The sequence below is a fragment of the Hemiscyllium ocellatum genome, chromosome 1, assembly GCF_020745735.1.
Source record: "Hemiscyllium ocellatum isolate sHemOce1 chromosome 1, sHemOce1.pat.X.cur, whole genome shotgun sequence".
Classification (NCBI taxonomy): Eukaryota; Metazoa; Chordata; class Chondrichthyes; order Orectolobiformes; family Hemiscylliidae; genus Hemiscyllium; species Hemiscyllium ocellatum.
Genome location: NC_083401.1, coordinates 50,853,836 through 50,879,063, shown reverse-complemented (window position 1 = coordinate 50,879,063; position 25,228 = coordinate 50,853,836). Strand labels below are relative to the sequence as shown.

Genomic DNA, 25,228 nt, shown 5'->3' with positions numbered 1-25,228 from the left:
TATAAATAGGGTAGTGATAGAGATCAAGATGAAAATGTGTTGCTGGTTAAAGCACAGCAGGTTAGGCAGCATCTCAGGAATAAGGAATTCGACGTTTCAAGCATAAGCCCTTCCTGATGAAGGGCTTATGCTCGAAACGTCGAATTCCCTATTCCTGAGATGCTGCCTAACCTGCTGTGCTTTAACCAGCAACACATTTTCAGCTGTGATCTCCAGCATCTGCAGACCTCATTTTTTACATAGAGATCAAGATAACTTGGGTTGGTGAAATGGGCCTAATTTCCTTCATACCAGCAGATCAGATTGATCCATTTTTGACAACCTCCAATTCCAGTGTAAGGTACGACATGCTTTTCTTGTATAAATACTGAAAAATAAGATATGGGTCGAAAGCTAGCAATTCAAGTCTAAAAAGATTTTGGACAACTACCAGAGCTGAGCTTTCATCTGTCTTTAACTGATGTCCAATCACACAGATCTTGCATCAGACATGCCAGCCTGGTTTTAATTGCTGTATTTCAGTCGTTGATCAGCTGATCACACACACTAAGGATAGAATCTTTCAGTTTGATACGTTTGACATGACATGCGGTGATATTATATTCACTTGGTTATTCAAGAGCTTTGCTGTTTTTCAGTTGCCAAATGGCAGCCATCATTTAATCAGCTGTTATTTCTTGTGGTTTTTGTGGTTCAGGAACAGTCATGACCGATGTCATAATAATCTTGTATTTAACCGAGGTATGATCACTGATACTTCAATGACTTACCCAAATCTAGGAAGATCCCCTCGCTTGGAGGAACTTCAACATGCTGACTTAAGAAGTTGTCCTGGATAAATTTGAAGAGTTCGGATTCCTGTAAACTGTTCACAAAAGCTGATTGTCTTGGGTGATTTTAATTTTCCCAATATTGACTGGAACATCTTTATTGCCATGGGCTTTGATGGGGCAAAATTTGTTAGGTACATCCAGGAGTGTTTCTTGCAACAATATGTAGATAGTGCAGTAAAGTCGGGCCTCCATTTTGACAGAACGTTGAGGAGAGAAGGTAGAGTAAAGTGAGGGCTGCCGGGAAGGGTCAGTTTTCCCACTTAAAAAGGAACTTACCTCGGGAGTCGGGCCTCCATTTTTACAGGAGAGAAGGTGGAGTGAAGCGATGCTGAGGAGGTTGTGGATAGCACGTTTAGTGAACTGGTCACACCGCAGGTTGGAATTGCTGAGGGAGACAGTGAATGGGTGACCAAAAGGCAGAAAAAGAGTAGGAAGGCAGTGCAGGTGTCCCCTGTGGTCATCTCCCTCCAAAACATGTATACCGTTTTGGATACTGTTGGGGGAGATGGCTCACCAGGAGAGGGCAGCTGTTGCCAAGATCATGGCACCATGGTGGGCACTGCTGTTCAAAAGGGCAGGACAAAGACTTGTAGGGCCATAGTCATAGGGGATTGTTTTGTAAAGAGAGTAGATAGGCGGTTCTGTGGCCGAAAACGGGACTCCCGGATGGTATGTTACCTCCCAGGTGCTCAGGTCAGGGATGTCGCTGATCGGTTGCAGAGCATTCTAAAAGGGGGGGGGTGAACAGCCAGTTCCTTATAGGCACCAACGATATAAGTAAAAAATGAGATGAGGTCCTGAAAGAAGAACTCAGGGAGCTAGGAGAGAAGTTAAAGAGGAGGACCTCAAAGGTAGTGATCTCGGGATTACTATCAGTGCCACGTGCTAGCCAGCGTAGAAATGAAAAAATAGGCAGGATGTACACGTGGCTTGAGAGATGGTGTAGGAGGGAGGGGTTCAGATTTGTTGGACATTGGGACTGGTTCTGGGGAAGGTGGGACTATTACAAAATGGACAGTCTACATCTGAATCAGACTGGAACCAATGTCCTTGGGGGAAGTTTTGCTACTGCTGTTGGGGAGGTTTTAAACTAATGTGCCAAGGGCCTGGGAACCAGAAGAGAAAACAAGTAGGCAGCGAGGTGGAGACTGGAGACTGTAAGAATCATGAAGATAGCATTAAAAAGGGGAAGAGTAGGCAGAGAGCAGATGAGCGCAAAAGAACTGATGGCCTGAAATGCATCTACTTTAATGCAAGGAGTATAGTGGGTCAGGCAGATGAACTTAGGGCTTGGATTGGTGCCTGGGAGAATGACATTATTGCAATCACAGAGACTTGGTTGAAGGAAGGGCATGATGATTGGCAATTAAATGTTCCAGGATATAGATGCTTCAGTCAGGACAGGGATGGAAATAAGTTGGGGGGGGGGGGGGGGGGTGTGGAGATGGGAGGGTGGGGTGGAGGGTGGAGGGTGGAGTTGCATTGCCGGTCAGGGATGATATCATGGCTGTGCTAAAGGAGGACACTATGGAGACCTTGGGTAGTGAGGCATTATGGGGGGAGATGAGAAATAAGAAAGATGCAGTTACGTTGTTGGGGCTGTATTACAGGCCTCCCAACAGTGAGCATGAGGTAGAGAAACAAATAGGTAAACAGATTATGGGAAGATGTAGAGGCAATAGGGTAGACGTGATGGGAGATTTTAATTTTTCCAACATTGACTGGGATACACTTAGCATCAGAGGTCTGGATGGGGTAGAATTTGTATGAAGCATCTAGGAGAGTTTTCTAGAGCAGTATGTCAATAGTCCAACGAGGGAAGGGGCCATATTGGACCTGGTACTGCGGAACAAGCCAGAACGGGTGGAAGAAGTTGAGGTGGGGGATTTCTTTGGGAACAGTGACCACAATTCTGTAAGTTTTAGAATATTCATAGATAAAGAAGAGAATGGTCCTAAGGGAAGAGTACTAAACTGGGCCAAGGCCAATTATGTCGAAATTAGGCAGGAGCTCAGAAATGTGAATTGGGCACAGCTATTTGAAGGGAAGTCCACATTTGATATGTGGGAGACTTTCAAAAATAGGTTAAAGATAGTGCAGGATAGGCATTTCCCAGTGAAGGCAAAGTTTAGGAAAGGCAAGATTCACGAACCGTGGATGCCAGGAAAAATTGTACGACTGGCCAAGAGGATAAGGTCTAGGCAGCGAAGAACAGAATGGGCCCTTGAAGAATATCGGAAGAGTAGGACCAGTCTTAAGCAAGGAATCAAGCGGGCTAAAAGGGGTCATGAAATAGCTTTAACGAGTAGAATTAAGGAGAATCCCAAAGCATTTTATTCTTGTATAAGAAGCAAGTGGGTAATTAGAGAATGGTTTGGCCCATTAAAGGATAATGAAGGAAGGCTGTGTGTTGAACCTGAGCGACTGGGTGAGCTTCTGAATAATTACTTTGCATCAGTGTTCACTGAGGACAGGAACATGATGAATATTGAGATTAGAGATAGAAGTTTGATTAGGTTGGATCACGTCGACATAACTAGGGAAGATGTGTTGGGTAGGCTAGAGGTTATTGAGGTGGACAAATCCCCAGGACCGGATGGGATAAATCGCAGGTTGCTGAGGGAGGCAAGAGAGGAAATAGCTGGGGCTCTGACAGAAATCTCTGTGGCATCCTTAAATACAGGTGAGGTGCCGGAGGACTGGATGGTTGCTCATGTTGTCCCCCTGTACAAGAAGGATAATAGGGATATTCTGGGTAACTATAGACCAGTGAGCCTGACATCAGTGGTGGGAAAGTTGCTGGAGAAGGTACCGAGTGATAGGATCTATTTATATTTAGAAAAGAATGAGCTTATTAGTGATAGGCAACATGATTTTGTGTGGGGAAGATTGTGCCTTACCAACTTAATAGAGTTCTTTAAGGAAGTGACCAAGTTGATAGATGAACAAAGGGCTGTTGATGTCATATACATGGACTTTAGTAAGGCATTTGATAAGGTCCCCTATGGTAAACTAATGGAGAAAGTGAAGTCACATGGTGTGCAGAGTGTTCTAGCTAGGTGATAAAGAACTGGTTGAGCAACAGGAGACAGAGAGTAGTAGTTGAAGGGAGTTTCTCGAAATGGAGAAAGGTGACCAGTGGTGTTCCACAGGGGTCAGTGTTGGGGCCACTGTTGTTTGTAATATACATAAATGATCTGGAAGAGGGCACTGTTGGTATGATTAGCAAGTTTGCAGATGACACAAAGATTGGTGGAATACAGAAAGTATAAGGGACTGTCAAATAATACGGGAGAATATTGATAGACTGGAGAGTTGGGCGGAAAAGTGGCAGATCGTTTTCAATCCAGACAATGTGAGGTGATGCATTTAGACAAGTCTAATTCTTGAGCGAATTATACAATAATTAGTAGAGTCTTGAGAAAAGTGGATGAGCAGAGAGATCTGGGAGTTCAGGTCCATTGTACACTGATGGTTGCTATGCAGGTGGATAGAGTGGTCAAGAAGGCATATGGTATGCTTGCCTTGATTGGACAGGGTATTGACTATAAGAGCTTGCAGGTCATGTTAAAATTATACAAGCCATTGGTTTGGCCGCATTTAGAATTCTGTGTACAGTTCTGGTTGCCACATTACCAAAAGGATGTGGACACTTTGGAGAGGATGGAGAGAATGTAAACGAAGAAATTGCCTGGTATGGAAGGTGCTAGCTATGAAGAGAGATTGAGTAGGTTAGGTTTGTTTTCATTACATTCATTTAAGATACGTCTGGACAGATGCAGAGGAGTAGAGGGATACAGATGCTAAGGAATTGGGCGACAAGTTTAGACAGTAGATTTGGATCAACTCAGGCTTGGAGGGCCGAAGTGCCTGTTCCTGGGCTGTAAATTTTGTTTAAAAGAGGGGGCCATACTGGACCTTGTATTAGGGAATGGGTCTAGCCAGGTGATCAATGCTTCAGTGGATGAGCATTTTGGGCATAGTGATCATAGTTCAATAAATTTTATAATAGTTACGCATAAGAATAAGATTGATTCTCAGATGAAAGTGCTAAACTGGGGAAGGCTAATTACAAAAGTATTAGACAAGAATGAGAGAAATTAGATTGGGGCGGCTGACATGTAAGAGTCTTTCAAAGGCCTGTTGATTATGTTCCGGTGAGGATGAAAGGTAAGCATGGCAAGATTTGGGATATCTGGTTGGCAGGAGATATTGAAAGTTTTGTCAAAAAGAAAAGGGAAGCACACGCAAGGTTTTGGGAACTAAAATCAGGCAAGGCCCTTGAGGAATATAAAGGAAGCAGACAAGAACTTAAACAAGTAATTAGGAGGTCTAAAAGGGGCCATGAAATATCCTTGGCAAGTAAAATTAAGGAGAATCCCGAGGCATTTTACATAGTAGGAGCAAGAGGGTTGCTAAGAAAGGGTAGGTCCACTCAAGGAAAAAGGAGGGAATTTATGTGTAGAGGCAGAGGATGACTACTTCATGAGTATTTCGCATTGATATTCAACAAAGAAAAAGACATAGCTGATGGTAAGACTTGATATGGGTATTTTGATATTCTAGGGCATATCTATGTAAAGAATGAGAAGGTGTTGGGTGTCTTGAAAAAAAATAAGATAGATAATTCCCCAGGGTCTGATGGGATCTATCCCAGGATATTGAAAGAGGCAACAGAGGAGACTGCTAAGGCTTTGACAGAGTTCTTTGAATACTGTAGCTACAACTGAAGTCCCTGTGACTGGAAAACAGCCAATGTTGTTCCTTTGCTCAGGATAATCTAGGAAATTGTAGGCTGGTAAGCCTTATGCTAGTGATACATAAATTATTGGAGAAGATTCTTAGGGATAGCATGTACTTGCATTTAGAAAAGAATGAATGTATTAGTGATAGCCAGTATGGGTTTGTGCGGGTGAGGTCTTATCTCACAAATTTGATTGAGTTTTTTGAGGAAGTGACAAAGTTGATTGATGAAGGTAGGGCAGTGGATGTTGTGGACTTTACTAAAATATTTGACAAGGTCCCTCATGGTCTGCTGGTCCAGAAGATTAAGTCACATGGGTCACATAGATCCATGGTGAGTTTGTTAGTTCAATACAAAATTAGCTTGGTCTTGGAAAACAGAGGATAGTTGTGTAGGGTTATTTTTCTGACAGAAGGTCTGTGACAAATCATGTTTTGCAAGGATTAGTGTTGGTCCTCTGTTGTTTTTTTGTTTATATAATGATTTGGGTGAAAATGCTGTCGGTCTGGTTAGTAAATTTGCAACTTACATGCCCATTCTAAAAGATGAGAGACTTAACAAACAATCCAGGTATTTTTCAATATATAATTTCAGTTACATCACACTGTAAATGTTTGCTATAAATTCTGTGCCCTACGATCTTATACTCCACAACCACCTGATGAAGGAGCAGCGCTCCGAAAGCTAATGCTTCCAAATAAACCTGTTGGACTATAACCTGGCGTTGTGTGATTTTTAACTTTGTACACCCCAGTCCAGCACCAGCACCTCCAAATCATGACACAAAAATTGGTAGAGTAGTGGATAATGAGGAAGGTTGTCAAAGGATACAGCAGTTGGAAAGTTCGGTGGAGAAGTTGCAGATGACGTTTAATCTGGGCGAGCGTGAGGTGAAGCATTTTAGGAGGTCAAATGCAAGAGGAAAGTATGCAGTAAATGACAATACATGAGGAGCTTTCATATTCAGATGGATCTTGGGGTGCAAGTCCATAGCTCCTTGAAAATGGCAACACAAGTGGATAAAGTGGTAAAGAAGCCATACTGCATGGTTGCCTTCTTCAGTAAGGTATTGATAATAAAAGTTGGCAAGTCATGTTACAGTTGAATGAAACTTTAGTCAAGCCACATTTGGAATATTGAGTGTAGTTCTGATTGAAAGAATGGAAAGGATGTGAATGATCTGGAGAGGGTGTGAAAGAGGCTTACCAGGATGTTGCATCGATTGGAGAATATTAGCTATAAGGAGAGTTCGGGACAAACTTGGATTATTTTTGCTAGAGCATTGCAGGCTGATTGGTGACCTAATAGAAGTATATACAATTATGACAGGCATGGATCAGATGGATAGCTGGAGTCTTCTCCCCACGGTGAAAAAAATAAATATTAGGATGCAAAAGATTAAGGTGAGAGGTGGAATGTTTAAAGTAGTTGTGTGAGACATGTATTTTATACAGAGGGTGATAGGTGCCTGGTAAATGTTGCCAGGGAAGGTGGTAGAAGTAGATACAATAGCAATGCTTAAAAGGTGAACAGACAGTGAATATGGGGACATGGGCCACATGGAACCAGATAGAATTTAGTTTACAAGAGCGATGTGGTGGGCTGAATAGCCTGTTTCTGTGCTGTACTGTTCTATGTTCTACAATATAATATTTATGGTTGAAATCAAAACAATAAAGAAAATGTGCAATTAAATTTAAATTCCCCCTGTCTTTCTCTGCAGCATGGTTTATTCCGATTACGCAGTGGTGACTATCTTATTGAACCTGTCAATGGCCATCCAAGGCAAAGAGGGGAACAACAGCCACACATTATTTATAAGAGGGACGCTATCCAGCATTCTCAGAGGAAGCATCGTGAGTTCACTCCAACAGGCACAAGAGTTTGTGGAATACAAGGTATGGTTAATGACTAATTAAAACAATTTCATGAACATAATATTTCCTGCAAGTAAAACTGGATGGCATGGTGGCTCAGTGGTTAGCACTACTGCCTCACAGTGATTGGAACCTGGGTTCAATTCCTATCTCGGGCAACTGTCTGTGTGGGTTTCCACTGGATGGACTGGTTTCCTCCTCCAAACCAACGATGCACAGGTCAGGTGAATTGGCCATGCTAAATTGCCCATCGTGTGAGGTGCATTAGTCAGGGGTAAATGTAGGGGGGGTGGGTTACTCTTTGGAGGGTTGGTGTGGACTTGTTAGGCCGAAGGGCCTGTTTCCATACTGTAGGGGATCTAATCTGGAATATGATAATCATATTTTGAAATCACAGGGAATTTTCTGAAAAACAACATTTCAATTGACTGACAAAAGAAGCTGATATTGATAAACATTTTACGAGATAAATCATGCGACAAGAGCAGAAGTAGATCATTCAGTCAATTGTGATTGCTCTGTCAGCCAATGAGATCCTGGATGATCCTGGAATCCCCAGCTCCACATTTTTGCCTTTTCCCTATCACCCTTGATTCCCTATTGAGTAAAAATCTGTCGACCTCACCCTTGAACGTACTTCACCTTGACAGTGCTCTGTGAAAAAGAACTCCATATACTCACTTCCCTTTGAAAGAAGAAATTCCTCCCAATCTCTGTTTCAAAAGGGTGACCCCTTATTCCAAGATTATACCGTCTGCTTGTAGACTACCCCAACAGGGGAAACAACCTTTCCGCATCTGCATTGTCAAGTCCCTGAAAAAGTTTCTATGTTTCAATAAGGTCACTTTTTATTCCTCTGTGCTCCAAAGAATACAGGCTCAACTTACACAACCTCACCTCATAAAACATTCCCTCAATAGCTGGGATCAACCTAGTGAAATTTCTCTGAAATCCTCCAATGATAATATGTTTATCATTAGATAAGGGATCCAAATCTGTTCACCATATGTGGTCTGATTAGGACCTTTAACAGGTTTAGCAAAATAGAATGTCCTCCCTCACTCCAAACTGACCTCTTTAGAGCTCCACTACTTCCAAATTTTCACCAGTTAAATGAGGGATATTCTGGGTTAGAGTAAGGGTAATATTAGTTTATTGTTGTTATACAAAGAACAAAAAGAATTATAGCACAGGAACAGGCCCTTTGGCCTTCCAAACCTGTGCCAATCTAGGTCCTCCATCTAAACCTGCTGCCTATTTTCTAAAGATCTGTATCCCGTTGCTTCCTGCCCATTCATGTATCTGTCCAGATACATCTTAAATGATGCTATAGTGCCACCTCTACCACCTCCACTGGCAACCAATTCCAGGAACCCACCACCCTCTGCGTAAAGAACTTTTCACACATATCTACCCTAACCTAGACCTTTCCCTTCTCACTTTGAACTTGTGATCCCTAGTAATTGAGTCCCCCACTCTGGGAAAAGGCTTCTTGCTATCCACCCTATCCATACCTGTCATGATTTTGTAGACCTCGATCAGGTCCCCTCTCAACTTCCATCTTTCTTATGAAAATAATCCTAATCAATTCAACTTCTCTTCATAGCTAGCGCCCTCCATACCAGGCAACATCCCGGTGAACCTCCTTTGCATCCTCTCCAAAGCATCCATATCCTTTTGTAATGTGGCGACTAGAACTGTATGCAGTATTCCAAATGCGATGAAACCAAAGTCTTATATAACTGCAAAATGACGTGCCAATTCTTCTACTCAGTACCCCATCCAATGAAGGAAAGCATGCCATATGCCTTCTTGACCACTTTACTAACCTATGTTGCCTCCTTCAGGGAACAATGGACCTGAACAGCCAGATCTCTCTGTATGTCAATTTTCCCCAGGAGATTTCCATTTATTGGGTAGTTCACTCTTGAATTGGATCTTCCAAAATGCATCATGTCGCATTTGCCTGGATTGAACTCCACCTGCCATTTCTCTGCCCATCTTTCCAATCTATCTGTATTCTGCTGTATTCTCTGACAGTCCCCTTTACTATCTGCTACTCCACTAATCTTAGGGTCATCTGCAAACTTGCTAATTAGGCAACCAATGCTTAATTAGATTAGATTACTTACAGTGTGGAAACAGGCCCTTCGGCCGAACACGTACACACCGACCCGCCGAAGCGCAACCACCCAGACCCATTCCTACATTTCCCCCTTCACCTAACACTATGGGCAATTTAGCATGGCAACACGGTGGCACAGTGGTTAGCACTGCTGCCTCACAGCGCCTGTAGACCCGGGTTTAATTCCCGACTCAGGCGACTGACTGTGTGGAGTTTGCACGTTCTCCCCGTGTCTGCGTGGGTTTCCTCCGGGTGCTCCGGTTTCCTCCCACAGTCCAAAGATGTGCGGGTCAGGTGAATTGGCTAAGCTAAATTGCCCGTAGTGTTAGGTAAGGGGTAAATGTAGGGGTATGGGTGGGTTGCGCTTCGGCGGGTCGGTGTGGACTTGTTGGGCCGAAGGGCCTGTTTCCACACTGTAAGTCTAATCTAATCTAAAAAAAAAATTCACCTAACCTGCACATTTTTGGACTGTGGGAGGAAACCGGAGCACCCGGAGGAAACCCATGCAGACACAGAGAGAATGTGCAAGCTCCACACAGTCAGTCGCCTGAGGCGGGAATTGAATCCAGGTCTCTTGCGCTGTGAGGCAGCAGTGCTAACTACTGTGCCACCGTGCCGTCCATTCCTCCAAATCATTTATATATATCACAAACAACAGTGGTCCCAGCACAGATCTCTGTGGAACACCACTGGTCACAGTTTTCCATTTTGAGAAACTTCCTTCCACTACTACTATCTGTCTTCTGTTGTCCAGCCAGTTCTCTATCCATCTAGCTAGAACACCCTGGACCTCATGCGACTTCACCTTCTCCATGAGCTTACCATGGGGAGCCTTAACAAATGCCTTACCAAAGTCCATGTATATAACATCTACAGCCCTTCCCCCTTCAATCAACTTTGTCACCTCCTCAATGAATTTTATTAAGTTTGTAAGACATGATCTTCCCTACACAAAACTATGCTGCCCATTACTGATAAGCCCATTTTCTTCCAAATGGGAATAGATCCTATCGCTCAGTATCTTCTCCAGCAGCTTCCCTACCACAGACGTCAGGCTCACTGGTCTATAATTACCTGGATTATCCTTGCTGCCCTTCTTAAACGAGGGGACTACATTAGTAATTTTCCAGTCCTCCAGGACCTCACCCATGTTCATGGATGCTGCAAAGATATCTGTTAAAGCCCCAGCTATTTCCTCTCTTACTTCCCTCAGTAACCGGGGGTAGATCCCATCCAGACCTGGGGACTTGTCTAACTTAATGCCTTTTCGAATACCCAAAACTTCCTCACTCCTTGTGCTGACTTGACCTCGAGTAGTCAAACATCTATCCCTAACCTCAACATCCGTCATGCCCCTCTCCTCGGTGAATGCCAATGCAAAGTACTCATTAAGAATCTCGCCCATTTTCTCTGACTCCATGCATAACTTTTCGCCTTTGTACTTGGGTGAGCCAACCCTTTCTGTAGTTACCCTCTTGCTCCTTATATATAAAAAAAAGGCTTTGGGATTTTCCTTAACCCTGTTTGCTAAAGATATCTCATGACCCCTTTAGCCCTCTTAATTCCTCATTTCAGATTCGTCCTATATTCCCGATATTCTTCCAAAGCGTGCCTATTTTCAGTCACCTAGACCTTTAGTACGTATACTTCTTTCTCTTAGCTCGTCTTACAATTTCACCTGTCATCCATAGTTCCCTAACCTTGCCATTTCGATCCCTCATTGTCTTAGGAACATACCTCTTCTGAACTGTAATCAACCTGCCTTTAAAAGCCTCCCACATATCAAATGTGGATTTACCTTCAAACAGCGGCTCCCAATCCACATTCCCCAGCTCCTGCTGAATTTTGGTATAGTTGGCCTTCCCCCTGTCTAGCACTCTTCCTTTAGGACCACTCTCGTCTTTTTCCATGAGTATTCTAAAACTTATGGAATTGTGATTACTATTCCCAAAGTAATCCCCTACTGAAACTTCAACCACCTGGCCAGGCTCATTCCTCAGCACCAGATCCAATATGGCTCCTTTCCGAGTTGGACCATTTAGATACTGCTCTGGAAAACCCTCCTGGATGCTCCTTACAAATACTGCTCCATCTAGACCTCTCACACTAAGTGAATCCCAGTCAGTGTTGGGAAAATTGAAATCTCCCATCACCACCACCCTGTTGCTCCTACATCTTTCCATAAGCTGTTTACATATTTACACCTCTATTTCATGCTCGCTATTGGGGGTCCTGTAGTACAGCCCCAATACTGTTACCGCACCCTTCCTATTTCTGAGCTCTCTCCATTTTGCCTCACTACTCGAATCTTCTATAGTGCCCTCCGTTAGCACAGCTGTGATGTTTTCTTTGACCAGTAATGCAATTTCTCCACCCTCCTTTACCTCCTACTCTATCCCGCCTGAAGCATCGATGTCCTGAGATGGGTTAGCTGCCAATCATGCCCTCCCCTCAACCAAGTCTCAGCAATTGTTATGTCTGAATTCCAAGGGTTAAATTATGTAATAAAGTTGTTATAATATACAAACTGGGGTTATATGCCCTGAAATTTGGAAGATAAAAGGTGATGAGAGTAAAGAGTTTAGATACAAAAAGGAAGCAAAATAGGGTAAGTAGAGAGAAACTGTTTTCCGCATACAAAGTGCGCTGATTCATCCTTTTCTAGATCCAAAATGGATGATTGCATAACTGCCTATCATGAAATTCATGTGCCAAGTTTGGTCATTTACTTGTCCCTTTGTAGTCACTTCTTTCTGTATACTTTATAAGATTATAGCAAACTTAGATGTGCATTCTATCCATCATTTAAATCCCTGATAAGAAGAGTGAATAGTTGAGAGCCCTAAAATGGATTTCAGTGTAGTTGGACAATTAGAGTATTAATTCTAATCTCCATCTCCATTCTATGTTTTATTTATTTCTGATCATCTTTATTTCAGCTGTTGTATGTTATCATTATGTAAGGCCAGGCTCAAGCGTTGGTCAAGTTAAAATATGTTTTTCAATTAACTCATAGTAGCTTTTATCTGCAAAGATTTAGAAAGCAGAGGGACCAGTTAAAGGGACTCCTGATTTAGTGATTTGCACTCCTGTTTGCTGCTCTGTACTCGGAGTGACCCCTGACCCATGAAAATGGCTTATGGTCAGAAGCTCTGCACCAACTGGCCAGGCCTCCATTCTGCTAGCTTTTCAAATCACACACTCGTGTGTCATACTTTAACAATGCGTCTCATAGCAATCATGTTTTTAGCTTCTTCCTGTTGCCTAACTTATTTTCTGAAGTGTTTTTTGTCTTATTGCTGATAAAATAAAGGCAGAAAGAAATTACAATTAAAAAAAAAATACGACTAAGGGAAATAACCACCCATATGGTCATTCTGCCTAAATCTTCCTATGCTGAGCTCAAAATATGACAATAAAACCCTCTATATAAAACATTTTAGGTATAATACTGTGTCCTAGATTAATTGCATGTAGTATCCAGGGCTATGTTGATAGCAGCACAGAGAACAACAGGAAGAGGGTTGTGCTGAGTGTGTATAAACCAGGCAGCAGACAATTCTGCCCTGTGCCTCTGTTTCTGTATAATAGATATTCAAATTGTATGTCCCATGTTTATGGGGTTAGCTTTATTGTCATCATAACAAAAGAGTGATTTTCATATGGACAGAGATGAATGTTGATTAGTTTCCTTTTTGAAGTTATAATTGGAAACAATTTTGCTTTGCATTAATTACACGGGTATGTTATTTAAAGGGCAGTTTTCCCTTGATAGAATAAATGCTGGAGAATCTCTGATCTCCATTGTCAAGCTGGGGCCATAAGCTGCCACACTGATTAAACCTGATATTGTCCCACAATTCCATTTTGTTCAAAGTAATAATGTGAACTATGAATAGCTGTTTGGGGATCCTTAAAGGGCTGATTGACAGGCAGATTGTCTGCGAGTGCTCATTAAAAAGACTGCATACCATTTTGGAGGCTTCTGCTTGACCATATACCTTTCCCTAACAGCAGCCAGCTAATTGGGTATAAAATAGTTGCAGAAAATTTTGAACATCGCTTAAAGGTTTATCATAGGTTACTGTCAATTCCTGCTGGGAATTGAAAGAGTTTTGAACACAATAGGAAATCTTCTCAGACATTTTCTCAAGGCTTCACTCTCTTCATATTTATTCTGAAGATTTTCTGAGGACCTCACCTCTGAGGAACGAGTGATGTGGAAACATACCTTCATGGATCCCTTGTAGGAGACAAAAGAATGAAGTAAATCATTGCTCCTGGCAGATTTACTGGAGGACGGGCCAGTAATGTTAACTATGAATTCTCTTCACAGATGCTACGAGACCTGCTGAGCTTTTAGAGCAGCTTTTGTTCTTGTTTCTGATTTACAGCATCCACAGTTCTTTTTTATTATTGGGGACTCTGCTTGGTCTACAGAATGAATGAGAGAAATATATGAGGTCAGGTAGAGCAGCACTAGATACTGGAAGAAAAAGGCCTGCGTGGGTAAAGGGAACCTTTCTTTCTCTGACCCTTTTCTAGCAGAATCTCAAAGGCTGCATCCAAGCATCTATAAAGCCTCACAGTCATCCCTGAGCCATCTTATTACCAGTCTGTCAGTCAGCCAACCAACCTACTCCTCCCCCTACACTGGAAAGATGTGATTGCAGGCTTTATATACAGCTTTGGGCTAAATGAGGGGAGTGTTTATTACTAATATATTTTGGATGTGAAGGAGATGGCTAATGTGGAGTCTTAACTGAAATGGTGATTTAATTCCTACGCAGTGGAAGAAACCACATTGATAAGGAGGCTGAATGGTTGCCTGGAGCTTTATTGCACAACTGAATATCAGAAGAAATGCCAGATAGTCCTCATTAAACACCTCATGGTGCTTTGATGGTTAACTTCAACTTGCTAAGTTCCTTCTTTATTGGGGTAAGGAATTGAAAACTGACATAAGGCTAGTAAAGTTGAATCAGCCACTGCAGCAGAGTGAGTGACTGGAAGGCAAGTTGAGCCCATTGCTTCATTCAGTACAGGTCATCCATCCTTCTTTGGAGCTTCTCCATCATCTAAAAGCCTGACCACCCGCATTCCCAATCTCTGAACCATCCTGGGACCTGCATTGCATTTGAGCCAGAGAACTCCATGCCTTTAGTGGAAGTGGGGTGCAACTGACACATATACCTGAGCCCAGAGAATTTGCTCCATATCAGCAGTGGAGTTCTGATCATGTCTATGAGCTTTGTCCAACACACAGATGATTGTAGTCAACATTAGTATCAAAATTTTAAAAAAATTTCTAACAGGTACAACACTCATTTCATGCCATTAGCTAATAATAAGCTCTCTCCCAACGTATTAATACTTTCCTTTTAAAACAACAGTGTTTTGTTATAACAGATTGTTGACAGAAAGTACAAAAGCTTCTGTTACTTTAACATGGCATTGCAGTATTTATGTTGCTGCATATGGGAATGATTCAGATGGCAAGTTTACCATTTAAGACTGTGGTGCTAGCAAGGTTTGTGAAGGTTTGTAGCTCAGGTTGAGGTTTAGGGTGTAGGTTTGCTCGCTGAGCTGTAGGTTTGATATCCAGACATTTCATTACCTGGCTAGGTAACATCATCAGTGCCGACCTCCAATGAAGCGAAGCTGTTGTCTCCTGTTTTCTATTTATATCTTTCTCCTGGATGGGATTCCTGCAGTTTGTGGTGATGTCGTTTTCTGAGGAGTTGATAGATGGCATCTAGATCTATGCGTTTGTTTATGGCGTTATGGTTGGAGTGCCAGGCCTCTAGGAATTCTCTCGCATGTCTTTGCTTAGCCTCTCCCAGGATAGATGTGTTGCTAGCTGTGATATGGAAGTCTCTGGATATGGACCATCTCTCGTCATGGAGGGTGGCTCATGGATCGTTGGCCAAAGCAAATGAATACCACATCCAGGTATTTAGCACCAATGCCTGAGGTTTTATAGCTGACTGTGCTTATCCCCACAGTGGTCAGGTAGAAATTGTTGGAGGCTGGCCATTATCCCACTGAAGATGCAAAGTTCAGCAGAGTACTGCGCTACTGTGTGACTTATTGAATAATTTATCAGGAAGCTCTCCTTCTGAAAAAGTGGTAGAAGCAGGGTTCTTAAATATTTTTAAGGCAGAGTTGGATAGATTCTTGTTAAGCAAGGCAGAGAAAGTTTGTCAGGAGTAGGCGAAAACATGGATTTGAGGTTGCAATCACCCATGACCTTACTGAAAGGTACAAATGGCCGAAGGGCCTTTTCCTGCTCCAATTTCATATGTTTGGATGGAAGCTTGGTGAAGCTGACCACATAAATGGGCTAATGAGACAAATGGAAAGGTTTCTGAATGGAGAATAGGCATCACTGATAGTAAGTGTAGTTACTGAGGTGAGGTATGAGAGATATTTGGGTGAGCCTAAGAGTTTTTGTCTGTTTCTCAGAGTGCATTATTCAGTTTAACCAGCAATTAACCAAAAACATAATGGTCCTCACTATTTTTGCAGCTTGTTATAGTTGAGGGTATCAGAGTCTGTAAAGTGATCGAATTAGCATGTTATAATTAACATTCCATTTTGTCCAGTGGAACAGCATACAGTAAATTCATTTGTAGGGGTTAAATATATTCATACAATAAATTGTATCACCTTCAGTATTTGGCAGTGTGCACAACAATTAAAACAGATTGTACAGAAAATATGAAACAGTTAATCCCAGTAATATTTTTTCTTTAGTATAGTTCTTTTAAAAATGTGCCATTAACATTAACTGAAGTGGCTTACTGAAGTTTAAAAACATCTGACTAGCTCCTTTGGGGGAAAAAAAACTCCTTTAAGGAATGAGAATGCAGTGTTCTGACACGTTACTGTTCATACTGTTGCCTGCAAAATGAATCATTGCTTGCCTGATGCTTAATCCTCCTATGATTTCATCCCCTCTGATGAGTGATGATTAAAAGTGGTTTTTGAAAAGAAAGTTGGCATCCTTCAAAAACAATGAAGAAAAACATGAGGTCCATCTTAAAGTCTGCGGATGGATGTGTGTGCAGTTAGCACCTGTTCCATTTATGGTGCTGAGTAAATTGAAGTGCTCTGCAATATATTAGGATTTCCAGTGCTATGGCATTTACCTTTTACACTGCAGGGCAAAGTTCCACCCTTTATGGTAATGCTGCAATTTTGACAAGTTTCCTTGCTGCATAACTTCCTTGCCTACTGGAAAAGACTGTGTAGACCAGTACTGTAAGGAGATCAGCCCTAGAGTGGATTTTTTGCATTTCAGTTCTATAATCTATCTCTGCAGAATGGTAGGCATCTGATTCTTGACTTGTCTGTCAGGAACACAGAAACAAAACTAGGCCACAAATACACAGAATGCTGGACAAACTTAACAGGTCTGGCAGCATGTGTGCAGATGCAAACAATCAGCATTTCAAGACTGGTGTGACTTCAGAACCCTGAAGAATTCATACCAGACACGAAATGTTAACCCTGTTTCCATCTCCACAAATGCTTTTCAGACCTCCAGCACTCTGTGTTTGTTTCAAATTCCTAGCATCCAGTGCACAGGCCATTCAGCCCCTCCACTCAACTCTCCCACTTTAGCTTCATATACTCTTATTAACCTTCATTAACAAGTATTGCAAGTTGCACATATCCAAAATTCCACACCAACGTTCCCTCTAAGCTGTGCAGTCACCTCTCTGAGTGTCCACGTGCTCCCATTGATGTCCTGACACATTGATTTTTAGTTTCAGAAGTTGTTGCTGCACACAGCTCGTGGAGGTCCGCACAGAAGGAAACTAAATTAGGGGAAACTTAGACCCACATCTTCCTGAGGAAGAGAATTCCAGATTGATAGTTCCCTTTGTGTGAAAACATACCCTCTAGTTATTTTTCTAAACGTCCCAACTCTTATTTTATCTTCTCCATTCTGTATAAAAGAAGTAATGAGTTTCTATCTACCCTGTCAAATTATTTTAATACCTTTATCAGATCACCCTCAATCTTTTATGATCAAGAGATTCTCTTTTTTTTTCTGTGAAAGCAAAATACTTAATATATCTTGCAGTGATGGGAGCACTGTAATATAAAAGTGCGATCATTGGATTGCTAGTTTTCTTAACTGTGACTGTAATAGCAGAATGGAATCCTGTAAAGTCACACAGTCAGCGGAGGCAGTCCATGATTGATAGGTACAGATGGAGAGTTAATATATAGGGGATGGGGGAGGTGTATTGAATAAGGTTTACTGCTAAGAGTAAAATCTGCTGAGTGGAGAATTTGTTGAAGGAGAGAGGAGGTGTTCCTGTACCCTTTTACATGAAGTTAATTGGTGAAAACTTTCACTAGGGACCTCTTTAAGTTGCTGTAATTAAGGAAAGTGTTCTTTTTAGAAAACTGGCTATACTTGGATTTAACTGAGATAGATCAAGAATTAGGCTGAGAAGTATGTGTGTCATTTATAGAGGTGACCATGCCGTGGTTTAAAGGCCTGGGGACAGATAGGAAATATGTGACTGTCTGAAGGGAAAAGGCAGGTAGTGTAGGAGTCTGCTGGGATACTGCTCACAAAGAAGTTTTCCACTTTGGAAGCTGATGGGGTACTGTCTTATCCAAGGAGTGCAGTCAGAGCCATGTCTCTGGCACCACAAATGGCCTGACCCCAGTAGGGGAGGAAGAAGGAAGGATGATGAGTGTTGATGAAGGATTCATGAGTTAGACAAATAGACAGGTTTTTCTGTGGTGTCAGTGTGACTCCAGGACAATATGTTGCCTTCCTGGTGCCAGGAGAAAGTGAGGACTGCAGATGCTGGAGATCAGAGCTGAAAATGTGTTGCTGGAAAAGCGCAGCAGGTCAGGCAGCATCCAAGGAGCAGGAGAATCGACGTTTCAGAAATGAGGAAAGTGTGCCAAGCAGGCTAAGATAAAAGGTAGGGAGGAGGGACTTGAGGGAGGGGTGTTGGAAATGCGATAGGTGGAAGGAGATTAAGGTGAGGGTGACAAGGTGAGGGTGATAGACCGGAGTGGGAGTGGGGGCGGAGAGGTCAGGAAGAAGATTGCAGGTTAGGAAGGTGGTGCTGAGTTCGAGGGTTGGGACTGAGACAAGGTGGGGGGAGGGGAAATGAGGAAACTGGGGAAATCTGAGTTCATCCCTTGTGGTTGGAGGGTTCCTAGGCGGAAAATGAGGTGCTCTTCCTCTAGCCTCATGTTGCTATGGTCTGGTGATGGAGGAGTCCAAGGACCTGCATGTCCTTGGTGGAGTGGGAGGGGGAGTTGAGCCAGATACTGATGGATAGGATCTATTTATATTTAGAAAAGAATGGGCTTATCAGTGATAGGCAACATGGTTTTGTACCAACTTAATGGAGTTCTTCGAGGAAGTGAACAAGTTGAAGGAAGAGCTGTTGATGTCATATACATGGACTTTAGTAAGGCATTTGATAAGGTTCCCATGGTAGACTAATGGAGAAAGTGAAGTCACATGGTGTGCAGAGTGTTCTAGCTAGGTGGATAAAGAACTGTTTGAGCAACAGGAGACAGAGAGTAGAAGTTTAAGGGAGTTTCTCGAAATGGAGAAAGGTGACCAGTGGTGTTCCACAGGGGTCAGTGTTGGAGTCACTGTTGTTTGTAATATACATAAACCATCTGGAAAAGGGTACTGTTGGTATGATCAGCAAGTTTGCAGATGACATGAAGATTGGTGGAGTAGCAGAAAGCATAAGGGACTGTCAGAGAATACAGAAGAATAAAAATAGACTGGAGAGTTGGGCGGAAAAGTGGCAGATGGATTTCAATCCAGGCAAATATTAGGTGATGCATTTAGGCAAGATTAATTCTAAAGTAAATTATACAATAAACGGAAGAGCCTTGGGAAAAGTTGATAGGCAGAGAGATCTGGGAGTGCAAGTCCATTGTACCCTGAAGGTTGCTGCACAGGTGGATAGAGTGGTCAAGAAGGCATATAGTATGCTTGCCTTCATTGGATGGGGTATTGATTATAAGAGCTGGCAAGTCATGTTAAAATTGTGCAAGACATTGGTTCAGCCGATTTAGAATACTGTGTACAGTTCTGGTTGCCACATTACCAAAAGGATGTGGATGCTTTGGAGAGGGTGCAGAGAAGGTTACAAGGATGTTGCTTGGTAGGGAAGTGCTAGCTATGAAGAGAGGTTGAGTAGGTTAGGTTTGTTTTCATTAGAAAAGAGGAGATTGAGGGGGGACCTGATTGAGGTTTACAAAATCATGAAGGGTATAGACAGGGTAGATAGAGGCAAGCTTTTTCCCAGGGTGGAGGATTCAAAAAGGAGAGGTCATGCTTTCAAGGCAAGAGGTGGAACGTTTAAGGGGGATACATGCAGCACGTACTTTACACAGAGGGTGGTGGGTGTTTGGAATGCATTGTGCAGAAGTGGTAGATTCATTGAAGATGTATGAGTAGGTGGAGACCAGAGGGATACAGGTCCTTAGGAATTGGGCGACAGGTTTAGACAGTACATTTGGATCGGCTCAGACTGGGAGAGCTGAAGGGCCTGTTCCTGGGCTATAAATTTTCTTTGTTCTTTCCTTTGTTCTTATCTTTTTCTAAGACATTTAACGTCCTGGCCTCCACTGCGTTCCGTGGCAACGAATTCCACAGGGTAAAAGCAATGTCTGCAGATGCTGGAAACCAGATTCTAGATTAGAGTGGTGCTGGAAAAGATGCATCTCTTCCACCCTTCAGGCTCTCAGCCTGTATTCCTGATGAAGGGCTTTTGCCTGAAACATCGATTTTGCTGCTCCTCAGATGCTGTCTGAACTGCTGTGCTTTTCCAGCACCATTCTAATCAATGAATTATACAGCCCACCATTCTCTGGCTAAAAAAATGTCTCCTCATTTCCATTCTAAATTGACACCCCTCTAATTCTAAGGCTGTTCCCATGGGTCCTAATATCCTGCCTGGCGGAAACAATTTCCCAGCGTCCACCCTTTCTAAGCTTCTATTAGATCTTCCTTCAAACTTCTCAACTCTAATGAATACAATCTTAGCATCCTCAGCCATTCATCGTATGTTAGGCTTACCATTCCAGGGCTCATCCGTGTGAATCTCCACGTGCCAGTGCCAGTCTGTCCTTCCTGAGGTGTGGGACCCAAAACTGGACACAGTATTCTAAATGGGGCCTAACCAGAGTCTTTGCAAAGTCTCAGTAGCACATCGCTGCTCTTGAGATAAATGACATCATTACATTTGTTTTCTTAACCATGGACTCAACCTGCAATTCAGCTCTTAGAGAATCCTGAACTAGCACTCCCAGATCCTTTTGTACTTTGGCTTTATGAATTTTCTCACCATTTAGAAAATAGTCCATGCCTGTGTTCTTTTTTCCAAAGTGCACGACCTTACATTTGCTCACATTGAATTTCATCAGCCATTTCTTGGACTACTCTCCTAAACAGTCTAAATCTTTCTGTACCCTCCTCACCTCCTCAGTACACCTAACTTTGTATCATCGATGAACTTTGCCAGAATGCTACCAGTCCCTTCATCCGGATCATTAATATATAAAGTGAACAGGTGCGACCCCAACACTGAACCCTGCAGGACACCACTTGTCACCGGCTGTCATTCCGAAAAAGAACCTTTTATCCCAACTCTCTGCCTTCTGTTAGACAGCCGATCCTCAATCCATGCCAGGAGCTCCCTCGAGAACCATGGGCCCTCATCTTACTCAGCAGCCTCCCTTGAGGCATGTCAAAGGGTTAAAGGACAGAATCAATTTAGTTCAAGCAAAGGAGCAGAAAGATGTGCAGTTATTTGCACAGTGTAGGCTATACACCACCAACTAGTGGGAAGGGTATACACCAACATATCTGTGCCTTGACACCGATTAACATTTTCTTATGCATTGTTCGCATTGAAATTTAGAATTCTTGCATCTATAGCATGTACCTTTTCTCAGCATAAATAAATATACTGAACAGGTAACTAACTGAACTTAAGTAAAGGTACTTTCAACTTAACTAACAGAAATGAAAGACATAGAGTCATAGAGATGTACAACATGGAAACAGACCCTTCGGTCCAACTCGACAATGCCGACCAAATATCCTAACCTAATCTAGTCCCATTTGCCAGCACTTTGCCCATTTCCCTCTAAATGCTTCCTAGTCATATACCCCATCCAGATGCCTTTTAAATGTTGTCATTTTACTAGCCTCCACCACTTCCTCTGGCAGCTCATTCCAGACATCTTACAAGTTTGTTCACTACGCATTGCATTGTGAAAGGTATTTGGCTTTGTAAGTTATTCCCAAGTTGTTCCCAGTGCTCACTTTGCAGGTCATTGCCAGGTTGCAACTTGCAGGGTCCTTTAATAGTCAATCCAATCAGCCTGAGTCTGCCAGGCTGACCTCGAGTCCCACCTTGGTGCTTTGTTGTTCCTGAAATTTCCAAAAATCCCAACACTACTGCCTGCTTTCATAGCTGCATTGTTTCTCCCTCTCTGTATCACTGTACCTAGCTCCAAAAAACAGCTGTCCATTTATATGCCAGGGAGTGTAAATTGATACTTCATATTTAATAGGTTTTGATTTGGGTTTCTTTCTCCATGAAATCCTGGTCGTATGGCCCTTTCCACTAGCAAACATTTAGTATGCTGGCCATCTCCCCGATCCATACATTATGTTTCATTTTATGTAGAATGGGGCATTTTAAAACTTGTAAAGTCACATTCTCACATCACTTCACATCCACCCCTGATCTTTATCATAATTATACTTTCAATGACACTTCTGGGTGCCACAAACTACAATATTGTAAATATCTTAACAAATAATATAGTGCCTACTGTCCAGGTCACATTTTCTGTCTTTCTCACAATTAAACATTCAGTCTTGGCAGCATAACGTTGAATCATGGCAACAATTAAAATTTAAAGTTATAGAATCTCAATTCTCTGGGAAACCAGAGTTTATTTTATTACTGGTCAATTTGCTTCCTTTTAATTTGTGCATAAGATCTCAATTTTCATCTTGCATATTCTGCCACAACCTCATTTAAAAGATTGTACGATGGTCTACAAGCCTCAATGCATTTGAGATGTTTCACTAAGTTGTGTTCATGGAAGCCATGCTTCAGTAAAGAAAGATAAGACCAACTTTATGTTCTGCTGCAGACTTACTTGCAACTTTTTCTTGTATGAGGACTGTGTTGTTGGTCCAAGTGATAGCACAGACTTATATTTTTCTGGAATGGTTTCATTTTCAGTTGTAGCTGGGGACTTCACTGACATGGAGCAATTTGTATGTATTCCTTCCGTCAAGAGGTGACCTTTTCAACGTTATTGGAACTCATCTAAGTTAGAATTTATGATTAGGAAAGACGTTGGAGGTGATTTGAAAATTTAACAACTTTCCAAAACTTTCAAGGTGTTGAGAAAAAACTCATTTTTTTTTCATTTTTTTTACAAAAGGTTCAAGATACAGCAAAAACAAAGTTGACTTGAAGCGAGAGAGGGTTTTGAATTGCATGATATTTTTTCTTTGTTCTAAATTGTGCAAAATAACATTTCTTTCCTTGCTGATGCTCCAGCTTCCAAATCTTTGGTAGATGTACCCTCTGATACATCAACAGAGGCCTGATCACTTAAATGGGACAGGTCAATGACAGGAGAAGGTGAGGACTGCAGATGCTGGAGATCAGAGCTGAAAATGTGTTGCTGGAAAAGCGCAGCAGGTCAGGCAGCATCCAAGGAGCAGAAGAATTGACGTTTCGGGCAAGGTCAATGACAGGCCATATCTGAAAACAAACCTCCAGATCCACAAAAAATCTAGCTCAGTATTTAATTTCCAAATGTTGATGCTGTGTTTTCTTGAGACATTCAGCAGTTCCTGAGTTTGTTACTCTGGGAGGTGTTTTTGATGTTCACTGTTGATAGGCTTGTGATGTATCTCTAAGTTGTAATCTGATCTCCTTCACATGTAAGTCAGTATTTCTTTGCAGCTGGTGTGAATGTGAGTGACAATCCCTCAGGGACTATATCGTGGTGGTGATGTTACTGGAGCACATTAATGATTTGGACATATGAGTTCCAATTCCGCCATCTGAGGAAGTTGAGTTCAATTGATATATCTCGAATTAAAAAGCTAGTATGGGTGACAGTGACTGCTGTAAAATTCCAATCCTCAGCACTGCTGGTGGTGATGTAATGGACACTGGAGTCCCTCTGTCTGAATGCAGAATGTCCTGAGCTGCTTCTGGGACAGCCCATGGAGCTCCCCATATGGGATTGTGTTTGCAGGATCATCCCTTATGCATGGTAGAAACCTCTGAACTGGTGTTGCCACTATAGCAAACTTGTAGTCAAGGTAATTTAGATGGAATTGTCTCCAGAATTACTGTGTTTGAAAGTGTTGTAGTGAGTTGTTATATTTGGCAATGAGTGTCGCTGATTCGGTGATCTGTTCACTCATAGACTGTAAGAGATATCAGAGTTGCAGTTGAAGTAACTCGCTGTCTGCAACAGGACAGAAAGGCTGGAGCAGAGGCAGAGAGTGGGGAACATTTACCCAATGATGTCCAAAGAAATGCAGTTTAGGTGGATTGGTAATGCTAAATTGCCCGGTAGTGTCTAGGGATGTGCAGGCTAGGTGAATTATCCATGGTAAATGCAGGTTGGAGGGAAGGAGTGGGGGATTTAGGTCAGTGGTGGAAGGTCTTTGGAGGGTCAGTGCAGACTCAATGGGGCCAATAACCTCCATATGCACTGCAGGGATTCTATGGCATCAAAGAACTTGTTCTATTACAATGCCCTCTGTCATACTGAGCTGGATTCTTCCAGGTTCTTGGAATGTCAGGGGAAGCCGTACATGGTCAATGCAGTGTGTGAATCCCCACCAATGTTCTCCTGAATGCTGCCTGATCAGAGTGCCCAGTCAAAGGACCTGTCTATGACCTCCACCTGGAGTAGCCAGCGCACTGACTTTTCCCTCCTCCTGGCCTGGCTACAGCAGAATCATCCTTGATGACTCACCAATTGTAGATTGCAACTGTAAACATATCTCGAGGATACATAGAATGTCAATACCTAATCTGGGGACTGGGAGTGTCAGATCAAGTGATGGGGCTACTATGTGCTATGCTGCTGCTCTTTCTATCCCATCTGGCTCTGCTGTGGCAGAGAAGGGCCAGTTCTTTGGTGTCTTTAAAAGAAGTAATCAGAAAAGGGCTGCTTTTAAAAATTAATTTGGGATGTGGGTATCACTGGCTGACCAGCATTTATTGCCTGTCCCTAGTTGCCCTTGAAGAGGTGGTGAGCTGCCTTCTGAATGGCTGCAGTCCACCTGCTGAGGGTTGACACACAATGCCATTAAGGAGGCAATTCCAGGATTTTGATTCAGCGACAGTGAAGGAATGGCGATATATTTCCAAGTCAAGATAGAAAGTGACTTGGAGGCGTTCTAGAAGGTGATGGTGGTTAAGATGAGAAAAGTGGGATTGAAAGCCAACTTGGTCATTATACTGAAAGACATACAAGGTAGGAACAATCTCAATATTATCAACTATGCCAGATACCTGGGCCTGGTCACAGCTGACTACTGATTTGGAAAACTATATCCTTCACAGACATACTTGTTATTTGCCAGTTA

The 25,228-nt window shown here is 42.4% G+C and overlaps 1 protein-coding gene across 2 annotated transcripts in view; it reads left to right on the top strand.

The window, feature by feature from the left end:
* Positions 1 to 25,228, top strand: part of LOC132834687 (A disintegrin and metalloproteinase with thrombospondin motifs 12-like) — a 547,736-nt gene that overhangs the window by 117,230 nt on the left and 405,278 nt on the right. For both annotated transcript variants that reach the window (XM_060853764.1, XM_060853682.1), the window contains exon 3: positions 7,301 to 7,475. In XM_060853764.1, coding sequence (XP_060709747.1) covers positions 7,301 to 7,475 — 175 coding nt within the window. The remainder of the gene's footprint in view (positions 1 to 7,300; positions 7,476 to 25,228) is intronic.